Raw genomic sequence first — 20067 nt, forward strand, 5'->3', positions numbered from 1 at the left:
ACACCTGCACATGAGTTATGGGCCCATTTCATGCAAGACGAACACCGGATCAACCCTTCAATAGACTGCGAATAGACATCGCCACTTTACAGGCTCTCTTCATTTGATCCCCTTCTATGGGTACACCATTCTGCCCTACCCCATCCTGCCCCGAGTATACTCTTTCAAATTAGGATTGTCCCACCAAAACTGACATCATGAAAGTAAATAAAAATATTGTGTTTAAGACTTTCAAGAAAACACTTTCAATAAAATGGATATGAATAATGAATAGATCTTACCTTCACTGGAAGTTGAGAAAAATTTCTAAAATTTAGGAGCAAAATCCAGCACGGGAGATTATTTCAGAAACTGTAACTACAAAATGGCGCTGACTGACATGTCATAACCCTGTGCTGTATGCTAACGGGCAAGGAAGGTTGAAAGTGTTGGATCTCTCAGAAAACAATATTACATCTGTACACCCAGAAACTTTCGTGTTTACCGACAATCTGGAAGAACTCTTACTGGCAAAGAACCCTTTTTTGAAGCTGGAGGGAAATGAGTTTCTAATCGATAAACTTACATTTATAAATTTAACCTCTTGCGGTTTAAATCGGATTCCCATTGATTCACTTCCAAATTTACCACATAGTTTTCTAAAAATAATAGATATTAGGAAGAATAATTTATTTGTCATCAGCGTTGACTCACCGGAAGCTCCAGAATGTAATGCAAATTTGAAAGTGGCGTGTGGGCAATCAAGGCGCCAGAAGGAATGCGGCGGAAGACAACGAAGGTGATTTGCTTGGAATGTTACACTTTCATGCAATATGTACTTTAATTGGTAGCCTATAGATATATAAATATTTAAATGATTTCCTTTGTTGTTTTCATTATGCTGATTCTTTAAATACGAGGTGGCTCTGGTAAAATTGGACAACGAATAAAACTTGAAAATCTCATTACTGAATATATAATTAATTATGTGAAATTTTGAGGTTGACGGCGCTTTATCATATGAATAGATGCCTGATGATGACTGTACATTGTTCGAAACATGTCTCTTTTGTAAGATAGCAGTATTTTAATCTTTTCCTTGAACAAAACATGCATTAGAAATTGATGTATTATGTTCTGAGTCACTTACGAGAAAAAAACAACTTTTTTGGCATTTATTTGGCTGATATTTTTGTATTTTTGTTAACTTAAAAGTTTAATCTTAAGTAATTCTTTTTTTCTCAGTACGTATAAATAGGCCTGTAATTTATTCTCTGATGACACGAATTGCAAATATAACCTTCAAGATCGTTTTCTTTAGTGGCGTAAATATGCCAATGCCGCTAATCGTTAAAGTAAGCCTGCTTATGCATTAGCCACAGTTTTAGGCTAGATTATGTAAATGGCTGTCTTCTGGTTTGTTGTGTTATAGATTCCGATAGATGCTTACCGACGTTTCAAAGGCACTTGCTGCTTCCAACATTCGCCCTGATGATGGAGGCAACAAGGACCTCTGAAACAGTGGCAAACTTCTGCCAGACTACAGAGCCCATAAGACAGTCATCTAAATGTCAACATGGATAGTTTTTAATGATGTCTTCCACTTTTCCATAAAGTGTGAGGTCATAGATGCATGCAACCAATTGGTTACTTTTCAGAGTCTGAATGTCAGTAACGTGGGTCCACACTGGACCTTCCCCTGAGATAGATGAAACCAATTCACGCTCATGTGTTTTATTTCATTACCCAGTTGATATGTTTTTGATTATCTCTACCCAAAACAGTGTAATAAAACAATTAAAGGAGTTGAAAGGAAATGCGTGGAACAATCCTGTGTCCGAAAAGTAAATTATTTGGAATCGTCTCGTGGCTTTACACAGATATCTTATATTTCAAATTATCAGACGAAGCATGGATTGTCCGTCATAAGACAAAATGGTATTAATTTAAAATCTAGTTTAAAATTATTTACCGTCTACGTTTGTGCATCTCAGGTGGTCTCTTCCTTTCAAATTTCTGACCAGATCGTCTTACGCATTTCTCATTTACCCAGTGCATATTTTGACCCCCTTTATTTCGGAAACGTTTAATGCATAAACCGATTATCACGAAGGTAAATAAGAGAACACTGATAAAGTTGTAGGTATATCCATAAGGTTGTCATAATTATTAACAATTTTCATTGTTTAGTTACAGTTTGTTTTAAGAAAATTCCGGACCCTTTCGCTGGTTGGACTGTAAAACTAATTCCGTTGGTGTTCGTCAAAATGAGTTGAAAGTGGTGTGAACCATTTTGCACCAAGCATAAGTTTCTCTGTTACAAGTTTCAGGAAGTGAAATTATAAAAGAATGTGGAATACGAAAAGTAAGCTTTTGTGATTTTTCAAACGATTCTGTGAACGATTTCGTCTGATAGGAATTCTGTCTCGACGCTTCCGGATCAGACCTCTTATGCATTCAGATGTATATGTGCATGTTAGGCTGTATTAGCGGAACAGAATTTTTCTTGAAATTCTGAAAGTCGCCTAGCTGTTCGAGAAATACAACTCCATTTTTTTTAACCTCTAAGGTTCGTTAGCGTATCTTTAAGAGCCTGAATCTGGCAGTGAACCAGTCGAGTGAAGATCACAGTCTCACATTCAATTACTATCAGACTCGTTTTAATATTATCCTCCATCTGAACCTAATTATCTCATGTATTCTCTTCACTACAGGTTTTACTGATTATAATACATAGTGCATATTAGGCCACCCCCACTAATAATTCTAAATTTAAGATAATCGATTTCAGTTGTCTTTGGAACAAGGAATTAAAACTTCTGAAAGTCAGCTGTCGGGGATGCGCAGTGTCGGATGTACAAGGTTTTTCAACGTTTCGGCAAATATTGTAGTTGCCATCTCCAGGGCGAATATGTTGGGCGTTTTTGGATGCCTTGCCAAAACGTTATACAGCCTTCAACATTCTGTGCTGCTCGTCTGTGATAGCCGAGGTTTTACAATGAACTTCTGACGCGAAACCCGAAGTTAAGAACTTGTTCTTCTGAATGGTTAACAGAGACATCTATGCGACAGAGCCACTACTATTGCGGTATATTGATCAGTTATCTGGGTTTGTAGTGCAACATTCTGCCACCAGTGTTGTTCACAATCATGGCATTCTCAACTCCTGAGTACTGCGCGTTGTACAATGATTTACTTCTACCGTGGCGGAATTTCTGCAATATAGCACACATGCAGGATGCCTGCATAGAGCAAACTCGAAAGTTAGGTTGGACTGCAGAACGGTTTCCTAAAAACAATTTTAAAAAATAAGAAACCAACGTAGTACTCAGAAATACACCTACCTCTCGATTTCTGAACTTCTGATTTACGAATTTTGTTGCAGTGAATTATGTAAATTTTTAACAGTTTCCTTTTGCGAACATTATTTTCGCAGTTACATAGAACCAATGCATTTATCATTATTTATGATTATTATACGTAGAGCAAATACTTTTTCAATAAAACCAACACTTCATTGGTACATTACAGGGTTAAATAGGTAATTTGTGTAATTAAAAAGCAACACTGTTCTTATTTTTATTCTTTCGCAGTCTTCTAACATGTGAAGGAAAATATTGAGTGATTTTTCTGGGAGCCGGGACCTAGTCAGAATTATTTACAATGAAATTAATGTGAAGTGCATTTTCGATTTACGAATTTTCATCTTGGACAATTTTAGTCAAATAAATTACGCTCGTAAATCTAGAAACCAATATTAAATCTATGGATATTTTAATTCCATAGTATGGTAGATACGTGCCTGATTTCTTTAAATATTATATTTTGTCATTCTATTCACGATTAAAAACAAATACGAATGTGGGACAAATTATTTTACTTATTTCTGACATGCTAACTTAGTTGACAATACGTGAAATAATATTCAAGACACTTGTTTAAAAGCCGTAGTTTTCAAAATTTATAAAAAGAGCGTATATTTGTTTACTTTATTCTCAATTTTGTCGCAGGACTTCGTGACATAACTAAGGATGTTGGAATTACACCAGGGTTTTAGCACATTGAAGAAAGAAACCCCAAAACTTCCCAGGGACTAAGGAAGTTACAGGCCGATGGAGAAATGCTGGCACTTGCGCAAAGGACTTATTTTGGTCGTATGAAATGGACCCGTCCGAAGCTTCAGTTAGTTCGTAGCTCTAGCTGTGTTTAGTTCGGTGCGTCACCGCAGCTGAGGCTGTGCGACCCCCACTACTACCGAACTCCCCTCCCTCGGCTTACACATCGCGCATTTAGGTGCCACCACTACTCGCGCGACCTCTACTAACACGCAACTACACTACACCCCACGCAACATTTCCACGTGGTTAGACATAAAATAGACTTACCATTTAATGATTTTCTTCGTTACTTAATTTGTAATGGTTAAGGCACTTCTTTTAAGCACTGACTTGATTTACGTAGTCTTTATTCGTCTCTTCTTTAATTTACGTCTCCATTAGTGGTGTCATAAAAGCGAAACAGCTTTTCCTTATTTTCCTAATTTTTAGTGATTACGCTTTATGGACTGTTCCAATTCAGAAATACTTCTGAAATTATGAATACGTTTTAGATATTCAATAGGACTATTTGTCTGTGTGCCAGTCCATAGCAAGATCAAGTAGATGATGACAGCTTAGTATCTTTAACCCTTTGAAGCCGATGTTGGTCTAAATATTGTTTAAGAATTCAGTCCGTACCGCAAAGAAAACACACCACTTCACCATTACAATGATCAACTGGCTGATGCCGTTAAAGGAAATGATCCCTCTTTACACTGAGAAAAATACGAAATCCATAAATACAAAATGCAAGCATTGTTGTTAATCGTTAAAGCATGTGGGTCTTAAAGAGTTAAATAACAACTGGTCCACTCACGCTCTTAAACGCATTTTCCAGTTCGGTATCGTTTATACGCTATTAATATTTAGTTATAAAACATTCGAGAATTTCTTGTAATGGTGCGAACGAAGTGCTGAAACTCAGAATGAATCCCCATTAATACAGGCAGTGTGAAATGCAGGTAGTAATATACACAAAAATACTATCGAGTGATGCGAATAGTCTGCTTGGATGGGAGGGGAAAAAAGGGGAAAATTGCTTTGCTCTTGAAACACTAAATCACATTTAATTTCCTCCAAGTAATAGAAAAAAGAACAGAAATTAAGAATGCAAGACTGAAGATGAAGATTGCTTACTTGGTGAGAAAACCAGACAATTCGATCGCCTCCATTGAATCCTATCACTTCGGTCTCAAACCGAAATAATCGATTAGTTAAATGCAATGACAAAAACATTTTAACAGGATTCCATAATAAATACAAACTATTAAAATATGCAGATAATGATCATGGTAAATGAAGTGTAGAAAAATATGGCCACATGACACTTTTGTCAGCTATTTATCTGCAATTTTGGACAGTTAGTTGCCGTTGGCTTCTTACTTCTACTTCTTTAACCGAACTTTGCGGCCGAGTGCTTAACATTTTTCGATCGTGCTGGAAGGTCACGAGCAATTCTCCACCCGGAATTTGGCTATCCTGACTGAGGAATTTCTTCGATTTACTCAGTCGCTCCTGGCATATGTCAAGATATAATTTAAAAATGGGCCACAACAGCTTTCCACATTAACTTATCATTCACAAATAATTCTAAGGTCGTCGGTACATAAGCCAATAATTAATTAACCTTCTTCTTACCATCCCGTTGTGCATCCATATTCCATGGAAACCGACCATGTTGTTTCGATCTTTACAGAATATTATTAGGACAATAAATCATTAATGATAATGTGCGTTTTATGTAGCACGTATGGGGGAGGATAATTACATAAAAATTTTAGCCGGAAACCCCGAAGAGAATATACCTGAAGGGAGAACTAAGCTTAAATAGGAATGCGTTTGCGAAGAAATATGGCGTGAGGTTGGGGGCTGGATTATACTGGCTCAGAATAAACCCCAGTGACAGACTGTTGTCATGTTAACACGATAACAGTGGCTATCAGAATCTTAAGAAGGAACCAGGACTTTTAAAATCGGTTGTTGGTGTCTGTGGTCTTCCATTTAATAGACATGTTAAAGAAAAAAACTCTGTTTGTAAAATTTCTTTCTTTCTTCTATGATCGAAACGATTGCATTATCTTGTATTAAAATGTTCACCCCCGAAGATCGTAGTCACTTATTGTCTCGTCATAAATTTGGTTATAACATGGGAATTTAGTTTAAAGAAAGGTACGGTATCTGCTATGGTTGGTAACTGCTTGAGTAACAGCCTGTAGTGTTTTGTTTTCCCACCCGCTGGAATGTACACACAAATTGCACTTTAATTCCATGCAATCTGGTTTTAATTCCATGCAAGGTGCGTTCTGCCTCTGGCTCGCAGTCTCTCGTTACAGGCACATGAAAACATTCCATCCTTTCCCATTCCGAACGTAATTGAGATTTATAACACTATCGAATTACTCATACGAATAATTAATGTTATTTAAGAAAGGGGGTGTAATTGCACTGAGTTTCATGTTACCCTGCAAGATTTAACCCGAGTTTGTAAAAAAGTAACTTTATTAAGTAATATTAATTTGCCTTCTCCACTTTCTGTAAACTGTAATTTGGGGAGAGGGAGATTTTGAAACCGCACAGACATTTTGCTCCTTAAGAGACGTGTTCTAAGCCACGTGCCAATGTTCAAAAGTTGAACAGGTGATATGGTGATATAATACACGCTGTTTGTATACTTACTTTTGTTTTAGTCTTAATTTCGCCTTGGTTATGGAGGCAGCAACACCTCTAAAACTCTGAAATTTTCTACCAGACTACACGACGCGACAACCCATAAGACAACCATCTTAATTTCACTTTATCTTACTTATAATTTTTGTCAGTGTCTTCGACAAAGTGTGATGTCTCAGCTTGAAATTTGGGCGGCGTGTGTTTCATCTTGATTGTATAAGATCGCTTTTATGGCGTGCTTTTACATTTTTGAATAATCTGCAATTTGTCCAGTTATTCAGTCGTATTCAACTGCCTATGTGTCAAAGGAGGTAATCCTGCCAGTCCAACACGTTTTTAAATGTGCTTTCACCACGATCGTGAAGTGACACATTAAATGTTTATGACGGGAGTAAAACGTCGATAAATTAGTGTCCTGTTTTCCTGCACTCACTTTTGTCTACTCTTAATTATTATTCTCCCACCTAAGTTTATTTTTTAATTTTTCAGTTTTTAATTTTTTTATTTGATATTAATGCAAATATTTAACATTTTTATTGTAGTATTTACATTTATCTGCAGCCCGTTTTATTTTTTCTGTATTTTAAAATTAAAATGTTGTGTATTCTATATAAAATTTGTCATTGGTATCGTTTGATTGCATAAATGAAAGTACATTGACTGATATTTATTCTAGATAATATGTATGGTTAGTTTTCTTTCAAATAGTTCACGAACGATCATCCCACTTTGTCTCGTTCGATGTTGTATAACCTCAGCATCTGGCACAGCATTGTTAAGTAAGAAGACTGCAGACGACAAAAGTGTAGTAAACACTGTTTGAGGGAAGCATCCTTAATTAGGACCTGTTGGACACGATCCTGAACCAAATAATTCTACCATTCTCACAATCTATCTTTATCTACCTTAATGTTGTCCTCCCATCTCTTTCTTGGTATTTCAAGTGACCCTTTTTCCAAATGGCTTCCCCACCAGTCCATTGTAATCTCACTATCTTATCAGCACTTGTAAAAGGCATGCAGTTTAAGTAAGGTTGAATATTCTACAGCAGTTGTGACGGAAGTTAAACACTTTTTGTGATAGAGACTGGAATGTAAGATATTAGGTTCATATGTAAACAAGTATGAAGATGGTTGTCTTGTGAGGTGTTGCGCCCTGGTGATAGAGGTGGTAGCATCTCTAAAACGTCGGTAAGTATCTACTAGACTACAAGGTTCAACAACCCAGAAGACGTCTTCAGAGATCGCAGTATTTGCATTTGTAACTGTGTTGACAGTTTCATCCAGCTTTGGAAGAATCCGTTGTATTCTTCTAATACAATTAAGCAGCGCGTTGTTTGTGAATCACCCTACATTCTCGCGCTCAGGTTTTCTCTAACTTCTGGGGTTGGACGCTCATCTCGTGCTGGTAATGATAGCTATTAAGGGCTAATACCTACTTTGGGAACATAGCAATTTCGACCCTAGTATATCCTAATCATCCTCAGCCTACTAATTGAGGGGTACGACGGGGCGGGAAAACGCGCAGTCCAATAGAAAGGATGAGGGGGTTTCCCGCTTTGATTGCCTCGCAAGTTGCATTAAAGATCCTTTTTTTTTACAGGTACTGACGCTTCTAGTCGCTTTTAGCTTCCTATCATCATATATGTTCTCCTTTTTCTTACGTAAGAGAAAGAGTGGGCTGTACAGAAGAATTAGCTTATAACTATATTTCGCCTACACTCACAAAATTAATGGATTGTATTGTTCGTAAAACATAAACACACAGAGGGATTTAACTGGCCTTGACGTAATTGGGGAGCATTCCCCTCTTCGTCTTTAATACGTTATACTGCCGGCTGTTTAAGAGACAGCCTTCTCTTTGGAGCAAAGTACTCTGGTTATTTATATAACTTTAAGATAGTTGACTGCTATAAAACACCTTCAAATTGTGAATAATTTTTAGATACTAAAATTTACAGTGTACGTATTAAGGAGCTAGTTCTGGGAAGATCCTTATGGTACCTGCTGTCTTTGTGGTGCTTCAGTATGTGTAATGAAGCTAGGATGAATTATAATGTAATTATATCTACAATGATTCATTTATGTGGAAAACTTTCACTAGTACTGACATCAACTTCGTTATTTTAGCCAGATAGATTTGCATCGTTGCAATATTTGTATGTGAAAGGTAATTTGCATACAGGCTCATGATCTGCCCATTTCAATACAAAATATATGTATAGCTCCAATGGTTTATGGGTTATGGTCATCATGTAACATTTTTTGTATAAATATCTTTAAAATTATACAAAATGTTGAGATTCACGCGAAATCTACATCTTTTTGTTTCGTGGTGATAATGAGAAAACCACAAAATTAATCATGTGAAATTTTGTATGGACGTATTCCATAAATATGCCCACAAATTTCGTATGAAATCTTGTTTATGTCTCAACAATTAAAAGATGGCGAGTTTATAAAAATTTGAGGTCGTATGTATCAAATTTAACGTTGTAGAAATCTGACTAGTGGAAAAAATTCCTGTAAATGAATTACTGATCTGTTCAGTTATTAATTTTTACTTCTTTATTGACTCTTCTATATGGACTGAATTTTCCTTTCAAAGTAGGCGTCATAACGTCTTCCAAGAACCCTTGAACCAGGTTTTCTTTACTTTTATAAAAGCAAAGTGTCAGGACTCAGTACTGTTTGCGTCTCCAAAGAAATATGAGAATTCAATAACACAAGTTCATACACTTTGTAAAATCTATGGACCTAATTTACAATGTAATTTGCTTGAATTGGTTTACAGGATCGAGTACCTTTTATATCCCAAGATCATATTTAATTGGCTTAACAATTCGCCTGTTAATTATTTAACAATAAACTGATTATTTTATTGTGTTATGACAGCGATGAGGTGTTAACATTTTAACTTGGATGTTCCTCAAAACATGTCTTGTAAGTGAGGATATTATTCTTTGTTTATACTTTAGTTAATAACACGTACATACATCGTTATATGAACAATTATTTTTGTTTCAGTTTTTAATTACCCAACGAAATCCACGTTTAATCCTCGCCTTCAATGATATGTACATTAATCATCTGTACCAGGACCGATAAACGCGAGAGGAAGCTTACAGACCCACACACACACACAACTGCATTGAAGCCAAAACTCCGGGCCAGCTTGAAGCACAGAATTCTGTAATTGAAGTCTACGAAGTGTAAACGATCCAAGCGCCATATGTGATGAGCGTCGGAAGGCGGTAACATTTGAAACGATGCTCATGTGTATCAGTCTGCTTTATGAGATCTACAGTTGCATAATAATGTTTCCGTGTATCAACTGGTATCACTAGTAAGTAGACTCACGTTCTATCACGTGACTGCATGGTTAGTTAGTTATGTATCAAACAGTCGACGTTAAGTTTGTTCTGTGGTTGCAGAAATTGTTTTATTAGTGCAGTGTTTCGTTTGCTAGTTTGTAAACAATTAGGTATTTTGTATGGACCACAAAGAAATAGCCGAAGTTTTCCACGTAAAAATCCAGAGATACTAGGACCAAAAATGTGCGAATTAAAAAATAAAAGATAAAATTATTCTTACCTGGTCAGTCACTCAAGCATTGTGCCAAAAACTTTTAAAACATTTTCGTGGAAACAATAAAAACTGTGAGAATAAGTGCATTTTGACAATTCATAGAACTGCATGTCAGCCGTTAATGACTTTTTCTCTAGAAACCCTTATTACACAGAAAATATATAAGCCTCTGGATTGTAAGACATATATATTGTACATACATGCACAATATACTTATGTAAAAACAACTAATAGATGTTATTGTTTTGTCTCAGTGACAACATCTGAACGATCAAAATTTCAGTAACATGCTTCTAATTACTGTGCAATATTCGTTACGTTTAAACATTCCCGCATGGATTTGAGCCTCGTAATAACGATTTTTAGCGTCATAACCACTAACGGATTTTAAGCCATCATGGAGTGATTGAAGCGCTCGCTGTGGCCAACGGTAGAAGTTACTAGCACGCGCGCGCCACACTCGCCGGCAGCAGACGACAGCCGCAATCAGTTTTGGAAGGACTGTTAGGTGTGTCGGAAGTGTTGCAGTTAGCTCCGCATTTCCGATGCTAAAGCTGTCAAATTGCCACATTTTGATGTAAAAACCCATGACACAAGATCATCACTACCGTAATCAGGTGCGAAGAAGGCAGTGCTTATAAACAAACACAAAATATTTGATCGAAACTTGAGTTTGATGTTTGAGTATTTATTAATTAGACTGTCGGATATAAATGCGTATTTAACGGCTTATGTACGACTATTATTGGATTAGTATATGTTTTAACAACAATTAACATTTGATGTGTGTTTGTAGGAAAGACCGTGTTGGTTATGTAACTATTTACTTGCGTAGATAGACCGTAGTGTTGTAGAACGCTTTCGAAATTGTAATAGACGTTGAGTGTTTTTCACTAATTACATAGCATGAGTTTTAATTCTATGAGAACGAGAGTTTTCAATGTAGAATGAAGTAAACCAGAGAAATAATTTGAAACTTAAAGCTGACCTTTCCATAGAGGAATAATTGATTAATATAGATCAAATTTGATACGTAGTGTGCGTTGAATTTGTGCTTGATATAGCGAATAAGGGAAATCGACGAGGCATGGAAATTATACCAAGTTAACAATTTATAGTCTGCGTTTGTAAGTTACGTGATTTTCCGTAACTAAGAAAGTTTCTGTGTCTAGATATTTATAAACATCGTGAATATATACAGAACTGTCTAAACGAAATTCACGTGTGTAAATCAAGACAAGAAGATATTTCAGCCGGAGACATTTGCTTACATCAGCTTGCATCACTGGTAAGTTGTTTTCAATGGCCTGTATAATGCACCGAGATTCCTGGGCTTGTGGCGCGGAGCTTTCAACTACACAAATCTTCATTCGGTTTTAAACAAACTTTATTAACAGTTCTCTGGGAAATACTTGCGCACGAGCCCTTTATTTCAATGTTTCTCGACTGGTATTCCAGGGGCCGTTACCTGTCCGTGAAATAATTTGTCAGCCAACATATTTCATTTAGCGGTTGTTATACACAGGTGAAAAAATAATACATCCTCTTTGGGTCTAGTAACTCTTGTAGCGTTATTTCTGGTTTTCGCCTGTAAATATTGCCGCATAGCTTTTATCATTTATCTGTTTTGCATCGTCTTAATGATGTTACCAGCGTAGTAGCGAGATAATGGAAATGTTTCTTGAAATGGGAGCAGAACCCCATTATACACCCTAGATCCATGGAAGACGGATATGTCTGACATATTAAATTATAATATTGATGCATTGATAATTATTATTTGCGGATGTTCAGTGTGGGTTATTATGACTTTCGTTATATTTTAATACAATATTAAACGGCCAAGCAGGAGTATATTAGTATTATTTGGTTTACTATTGAAAGTAAACATATTACGAATAATTTGACTTGTAATGAAAAATGTGACAATATGGGACCGCCCTTAGGATATCCTGTGTTATTATTCTGGTCCATGAATCAGAACCTTTACACAGTGGTATTCAACGTGGGGTACGCGTAACACCGGGGGTACGCGAAGGCATCTTAGGGGGTACGTGAGATTTAAAATATATATATTATTTTATGATAAACACTGAATAATCAGTAATGTAATTTATTTTAGATGTAGATTATATACTATGCATAACTTGAATTATACACCAACTTTGGGGGTACAAAGTTGAAGAGAAATTATATCTGGGGGTACGCGAACAAAAAAGGTTAAATACCACTGCTGTAGACTACTGTTGTCGGTGGCCACAGTAAACATGTCACATCATTAATAGGCCATATTACTAACTGTGGGGTATTCTTGAGCTGATAGTCTCGCAACCGATCAAGAAAATCTCAACACGAATGTTGATTAGAGTGTCAAAAAGATACCGTCATTGAACCCTATCTTGAGCCAGCTGAATGCAGTCCACACACACATGTCTAATTTATTTTAATATTATCTTCTCATCTACACTGTGAGTCTGTGTATTATTACTTCTGTGAAATGTTAAAGTAGCATAGACACGGGGCGTTATAAGTTCAGTGGAACCAATGTAATGAAAAATATTTCATACTAATGTTATGTAACCCCAGCACTAGAAAGGTAGATCAATAAATAAAGACATTACAATTTTTTACATTTATAAATGATACAGTAGAGTGTTCGCAGGGGATGGGCGATAGTTGTTTGTTGAGTAGTGACAAATGATATCGCTTTGAGGCCCAGTTTGACAGAGACATAATGTTACCCCATCGCAACAACATGCCGTGTTTTCTCGATTTTAAGACGTACTTTTTTATTTTAAAATTTTTGAAATTGGGGCGCGTCTTATATTTGATGGCGTCTAAGAATCGATATTGCGTTTTTCCCCCCTGAAAACTTGTTATTAAATAAATAAATCAATCCCGAACCAGTTTCTTCAAATTTCCGTAAATGGTAAATAATTTAAAATGACTGCTTTATATCATAAATGTATGGAGCAGATATTTATTCACGTCATGTATTGTTTGGGTATGGTGTAATGTGGACTGGATTCATCTAGCTAAGGGTAGGATGCACTGGGGGTCTCCTGTGCCACTGTAGCTTTCAGTTACATAAAAGGTGGAATTTCTTTAACTAGTTGAGTGGTTATGAAAAACCACTGCTCTATGGAGTGAATTAATGCTGTAGTCGGGGCGAATCTGTACGTTTTGCCTCATTACTAACGTGCATGTGTAATGAAATCGCACATACTACGTATACCAAATACATTACCAACATAAGGACCGAAACAGCGAGCTACAAATTACTGCAGCTGGGAAATAATGTTTATAGTATGGACAATACATGCTTACTTATCTGCTATTCCCCCCCCCCCCCACTTCTGATCCCATTGCCTCTTAATTCTAAGGGTTTTAGAGCGCACAGATTCGCCCCGACTACTATATTCGTTTGTATGTGATCCTACAAAACAAATAAACCCTAATGATACAGCTGTTCTGCCATGTTGCACTCTGGGTTTATGATCTTAGAAGAAGCATTAGTTGCACTGAACAACTTTTCGCGATGTTCTGTGGCTTCCTTCAGTTTGTTTCTCGTCTTTCATTCTGCCCCCTTAGCATTTTAATATGACAAATAGCGTGAGACCTGTTAGTGTATTATTTTTAAGTCGGCTCGTTCTTCTGTAGAAGCAACTTCATAATATAGCTGCAAGTAACTGAGTAACCAAGCACGTGGTAGAAGAACGCGGACACGCAGTGCATATGATGTCAAAACCAACCTGTTATAAGATCCCGAGCCATTTCCGCCCATTTATTGTGATCCCAGTCTTTAATATATTTCCCTACTGAAACGCGTATGAATTTCTTGTCTCTTCCATCTGGTCTGTATGTACAGATAATCTTATAATATAGTTCCATTAACGTATTATTAGACGAGGAAAGTGTAAATATGATATAGTCTTGGTAATGTGGGATGCCTTAACATTGTAACTGTAGGTTTCAGAATCTGAAAAGCCGTAAAGTGTTGTTGCGGGTAATATGAGAACCCTCTGTATTTCGTTACCGGATCCCGTGTCCGTATTTAAATCTGATACGTATGAGTGGTACATTAAACCAAATTTGATTTTAAAATGACAGGGGAAGAAGGAAAGAAGTTTTTGTGGTGGCCGCGGATGCAGTGAAATCAAAAGAAAATGGTGCTGTTATTGCCCTTAAAATCTGTGGGTTTTTTTTATTTCAGTAATATCAGTTTGCTTTCTCAATAGGCCTATATTATTTTGTAATGAGATCTTTATTAAGAAACTGTTTGAATGTACCGTTCACTAATTCACTGTTTTAAATGTTGAACGCCATTTTGTAATATTATTTTTGAAGATTTCTACATTTTCTTATTTTTTATCGAGAGGATGTTATGCAAATTTTTCTTTTTCTTAAATATTTTAAAAATTGTTATTAATACAGAACACTAGGTTTCAGAGCCCTTTAACTGGATACATTTGTCACCGTCTTATTTAGTGGTCTTCATTATTCGTGGAGTTACTTCAGAGTTAGATGTCAAAATTAAATGATATCCCATAATTGCACATGTCGTTCTAAATGCTGTCATCTTGAGGTTTACTTTTAATCCTTTGAGTGTTGAAGAAATATGTCATGATGCTTCTTATTCTGGACACTTCTCATTCACAAGCCATGCCTGAAGAGGTTTTCGAACTTGCGAACTCAGAGCTAGAGCGGCCTAAGGACCTATCATACTCGTCATATGGTCTTAGATGAAGCAGATAAAAACTTATATTACAAAAAACATTTTGTATGTAACAGTGTACAATTCGAGAGCAAAAACTAGTCCGATATATTTGACAAAGAATATTAGAGGATGGTGTAATTAATTTAAAATATAACATTATTTTTAGGAAATCATGGCTTTAAGTCGATCCCAGTGGCCTCTAAATCTAATATCCACACGTACCTGAATTATATACGCAGAAGACATCTGTCTGAAAGTTTCGTTACAGCCTCTTGTAGCTATTTTATAAACACATTAAATTTAACTTCCCTGCCACTTTTACCTTGATAATTGTGCACTGGTGTCTTATTGTTGCTATTTTATAATAATTTATATTAATTCTTTGAAACCGAAGCCAAATAATATTTAAGAATCACTTCTCCATTACACATATCGACTGGTTTATGCTGTATAAGGAAATGATACTTGTTTACGCTGATAATTATAGGAAAACCATTTTTAGGAGCATAGTTATTGATTGTTAAAGCATGTGTTACATGTAATTACCAGTGAGCTTTAAATGGTTAACTTTCCTGTTACCTTTGTCTTACAAATTGTGCATTGATGTTTGAAACATGTTACTATAGCAACAGTATATGGTAGTAATTGCAAGTGGAAACATGCATCGGCTTTTCACTTTGACGATGACTGTCTGAATGGCATCACCTGTGAGACAGCTGAAGGGAGATCCATTTAGTTCGGTCACTAGCTGAGTGCTAGCTCGCTCGTATGTTGTACTGGGTACAGCGTTAATGGCGTGCTGAAGGCTGGTGTCCCGCGGGTCTGAAGGGGAACAGCGTCTAACGCATAAATGACTCTGGAAAATGGCGCACGACATATTTTCTCCTGGCCTATACCGATGTGTGCTATTGCTGCTACTCGTATCATACACGCGGTTTTCAATGACGACATGTTTGTTCTTGTTTCTCTTCTCGGTTATAGCGTCGTGTTGTTTGATTGAAGTGTACCAACGTTTCAGAGGTCTTTGCTGCCTCCATCATCAGGGCGACAAATTGTTTCTTTCTTTCTCATGTAGCACGCATGGGACATGGAATACACATGAAATATTCATAAGAGTCAGATGGAGATAGACTAATTAGATTTTTATGCGTCGGTAGGAGGATAATATTAAAATGTATCTGGACGTACAATAAACTTACAATGATGGTAATTTATTGACCAGCTAAGCGACTGTCGCCTTGTCAGGGAGGTTTCTTCACGGTTTCTTCATGTATTTCTTCTTTCTTTCGAATAATTACTATAGATACGTAGGATTTGTGTCGTCCCAACTTAACTATAGCTCATTATACGTGGTACTAATTAATGACAGAAGTCCGTTACTGGAACCACATAAAAACATAATTACTGAGCAGATGAATGACAGGTGGGGCTGGCTGGATCGCATTGCGTCAGACATTCTCCAGAGAAGCCGACTATTGACAGACTCAATGGGGAAGGTCAGATGCATCAAGACAGAACTCCACAGGGAGTCTGCTGGTCGGATCCCACTCAAAAAGAGGAATCAGATTTATTTCTTGTGCTTTTGAAGGCGAATCGGGAAGTGGTTAACATTTTTATTTGCAGTGGAGCCGAAAACCAATACTAAATCAGTGTCCAGTCTTGTCCTGTTGTATGTGTGTGTGGTTTCAGCGATAGTATCATTAGGCTCTGGTCATTTGTTTTAGTATTTCTTTAAGTTAACAAGTACGCCATCAGTTATTTTGTGCCGCATTAAAATAATTAATCACTCGAGACCAAGCGATAGAATTATAAAGAATATTATGTTATCAGTTATGACGAATCGAAATTGAACGCAAACCTTTTTAAGTTTCAGTCCTTTTGTTTTCGATTTAGAAGAGAAAGTTTTTATTCTTTAGAAATGAAAATTTATTACTTTTTTTCTGAACAACACAGCTCCATGATGAAACATTTGCATAAATATATCCCAAAGTCTATATCCGAAATTGTCTGTCATCACAATAGTTTATCGTGTGTTTTCTCAGTTCTTTGTCTTGAATGTCAGACAGGGGATGTCATAAACAAGACACTGCCGCGCTTTCTGCACGCCTACCAACGTTCCCATTACATGAATGTGCCAAAGAACCAGTTGTTTTCTACAGTCATATTATTTTATGGATGCCAATGTGTTTTGGCTGCCCAGAAACGTGGCAGAATCCACTTTCAAACTTCACAAGGGGTGTGTGTGTGTCATGTTGGAAGTGAAGATACCAGTTATTATATTATGAATATGAAAAATGTGCAGTGACTTCGGTTCACTGCATTGAAACTGTGATAAAGTTGAATTTGTAAATAACTTTCCTGTAGCCTACGTAACGTCGCTGTTGTTATTTCAGAGCGTTTCTGGTACTTGAACCAATATCTTCCGTCCTGCCTCCACTTTGGCGTCCATAACACGTTGATATCTAACAGATGGATTGAACGTAGCGCTGTACCCTGAAGTTCTGAACGAATCCTTTCAGCTAATTTATCATTTTAAGATGAGTGTCTTCTGGGTTGTTGTCTGGTAGAAGTTTATCGACGTTTCAGAAGTTCTTACTACCTCCATCGTCAGGGCGATCACCCTCTCTAACGTCGGTACTCTTATGTCAGACTACACGGCGCGACAACCCAGAAAATAACCATCTTCATATTCGCCGCCGTGAGAATCAGAAATCTCACTTTTTCTTTTTGTTAGTGTTGGTCCCACATAATTAAATTCTTGGAAAAGTAATTTGAAATTATTTATTTAATGTAAGGCCTAATTGTATTTGAGTTTGTTGCTGGGTTTTTGTTACGTCACTTTCGTGTATTGAAGTGAAAATGACCTTGTTTTTTGTAGAAACACTTGCTTAATTTGAGAAAACTAATTTTCAATTTGTTCGCATGAAGTTCCTTAATATTAACTACTACTTCATCGGCCTTTTGGAAACAGATGGTCAAGGCTACAATATTGTAAATCGTGCTTAAAATGTAGAAATGGCGCTTCTGTATGACACTAAGAATCGCTTTCTAGCCTTTCACCCGCTTTCTTATGTTTCCATTCATTTTCTGCAGGGAGGTTGGAAGTTATCAATTTCATTTCTTCTTTTATTAGCTATTCGTTCGGTTGAGCGATCCGGCTTAGTGCGCCATTGTACACGCGCGACGTCATCTTTCACTGGCCACAGGACAGCTGACCTAGACTTCTGAAAATAAATGGCTTATTGGTTCTCTGCGCTATGACCTTGATTTCTAAAGGCTCCTGAAACTAATCTTGAACTCTCGTTTTCATTTCAATAGGACATGTTCAACCAACGGACGTAACATTAATGCTTTATTTTTAACAGGGCGAAATGAAAACAACAAGGAATGATCCACGAGAGAAGTTTCTGTTTCATTTAAAGTTTTTCAGGATATTTATTGTTCTAATTCATTTCCTTACATGTTTCTTTATTTATATATCCAGTTCTGGTACTTTGGTGCTTACGTGGTCGAAGGAGAATTAATGTTATTTTACAAAATACAATTTTGGGAGAAACGGGACATGCGTATTTCAGACTACTTGGGGGCGGGGGCCCTAGAAAAATTATGTTCATGGAATCCGAAGTTTTGCTATAAAGTTCACAATAGTTCGGCACGGATCGTTATCACTATCTGTATTGCAAATTGTTTATTCAATATTCACCTTAATATTATCTTCGCATTTTCACGTAGGTCTCTTACAGGTTTTATACTAATACATAATGCACTTTGCTTATTTCTACCTTGCGTGCTGCAGTGCCCAGACACCCCATCCTCCTCGATTTTGTAACCTTCGAAATATTTGTCGGACTGTATACGTTTTGAGGCTCAAAACTGGAATTTCCTGCACCCACCTGTTACGTCATCTCTTACGAGAGAGCCGTTAATACTAATTCAGATTTAAATGAGTACTGTTCTTTATTTCATATAAATACAGATGTTGAACCACTTGCATGGTTTATATTACTGTCCTCGATTTTAAAACACGGGACTAAATATTAAAATATATTAGCTTAAACAGATGGCTATCTTCTTGAATGTTGTGTCATATAATCTGATAGAAGTTTACCGGCATTTCAGAGATGCTTATTGCCTCCCCGCTCTGATGATGGAGGCATCAAGGACCTCTGAAACGACGGTAAAAGCTACCAGACTACACGGCGCTGTAACCCAGAAGACAAGACATCTTCAGACTCACCGCCTTGAGGACATGAAATCTCACTACCCAAGCTTAAGAAAAACTATAATTTCAACAGTTCCTTTATGTTTTTGAATCTTTATTTCTTGCCCCAGTGAGCGCTGGAGAGAATTCGAGGATGTAAGAGAGAGAGGAAAGAATTCACAGAATGATAATCAAGATTTTTGTCGGAATACCTTAAGGGTTGAAAGTACATGGAAGCTGTAGTCTTGGATGGAAGGATAATATTAATTTGGGTCTTAAATAAACAAGAGATGGGAGTGTGGACTGGAAGCGACATGCTCAAGTTACTGCCCACTTGAGGATTTTATTTCTTTGAATACGCTAATTAAATTTCAGATTTCATAAAAGGTGGTACGTCACTATCCGTTTTCTCAAGATGGACTCTGTATCATGGTCTTTGCTGTGAACACATTTAATACAGCAGGTTACCAGAAATTCGCTACTATTGTGTTGGAATGAAGAATTATTTTAATATTGGAAGACATGAATGTTATTTTAACTTAGTGTAAATTTTCTGTCTAGATCGGCTGATGAAATCTTAGGTGGTGAAGTCAAGATAGTTTGTTTCTATTATGGGTATCATTTAACTACGGAATTCAAACATGAGTGCGCATTCTGATTTAGGTAGGAAAAGGTCACAGAGACTTGAAAGTAACATTCTATATTTTATCGTAAAAAGACTCTTGAGCGTGTGTGTAAAGTGATCTGGAAGATGGAGAAATGAAAGGCACAGATAAAGGGAAAGGAAGCAGAATTTATATTTACGGACGACCAGGTAAT

At 36.7% G+C, this 20067-nt stretch overlaps 2 protein-coding genes across 4 annotated transcripts in view; both read left to right on the forward strand.

The window, feature by feature from the left end:
- LOC110829932 (putative rRNA-processing protein EBP2 homolog) overlaps window positions 1-10557 on the forward strand; it is a 146406-nt gene extending 135849 nt beyond the window's left edge. Inside the window, exon 8 of the transcript XR_015534848.1 lies at window positions 9770-10557. The gene's annotated coding sequence lies outside the window, so the exon portion shown is untranslated. The remainder of the gene's footprint in view (window positions 1-9769) is intronic.
- LOC110829529 (uncharacterized) overlaps window positions 1-20067 on the forward strand; it is a 475337-nt gene that overhangs the window by 67747 nt on the left and 387523 nt on the right. The window contains exon 1 of one of the 3 annotated variants that reach the window (XM_087347235.1): window positions 10811-10947. The exons of 1 other annotated variant lie outside the window; for it this stretch is intronic. In XM_087347235.1, coding sequence (XP_087203361.1) covers window positions 10918-10947 — 30 coding nt within the window. In that variant the 5' untranslated portion in view covers window positions 10811-10917. Of the gene's footprint in view, window positions 1-10810; window positions 10948-11097; window positions 11619-20067 lie in introns of those variants that run through there. One more of the 3 variants, XM_087347251.1, reaches the window with a different exon arrangement.

Source organism: Zootermopsis nevadensis, unplaced genomic scaffold, assembly GCF_977971745.1.
Source record: "Zootermopsis nevadensis isolate Lab colony 2312 unplaced genomic scaffold, Znev_1.0 Znev_ptg000001l, whole genome shotgun sequence".
In the NCBI taxonomy this organism is placed as follows: Eukaryota; Metazoa; Arthropoda; class Insecta; order Blattodea; family Termopsidae; genus Zootermopsis; species Zootermopsis nevadensis.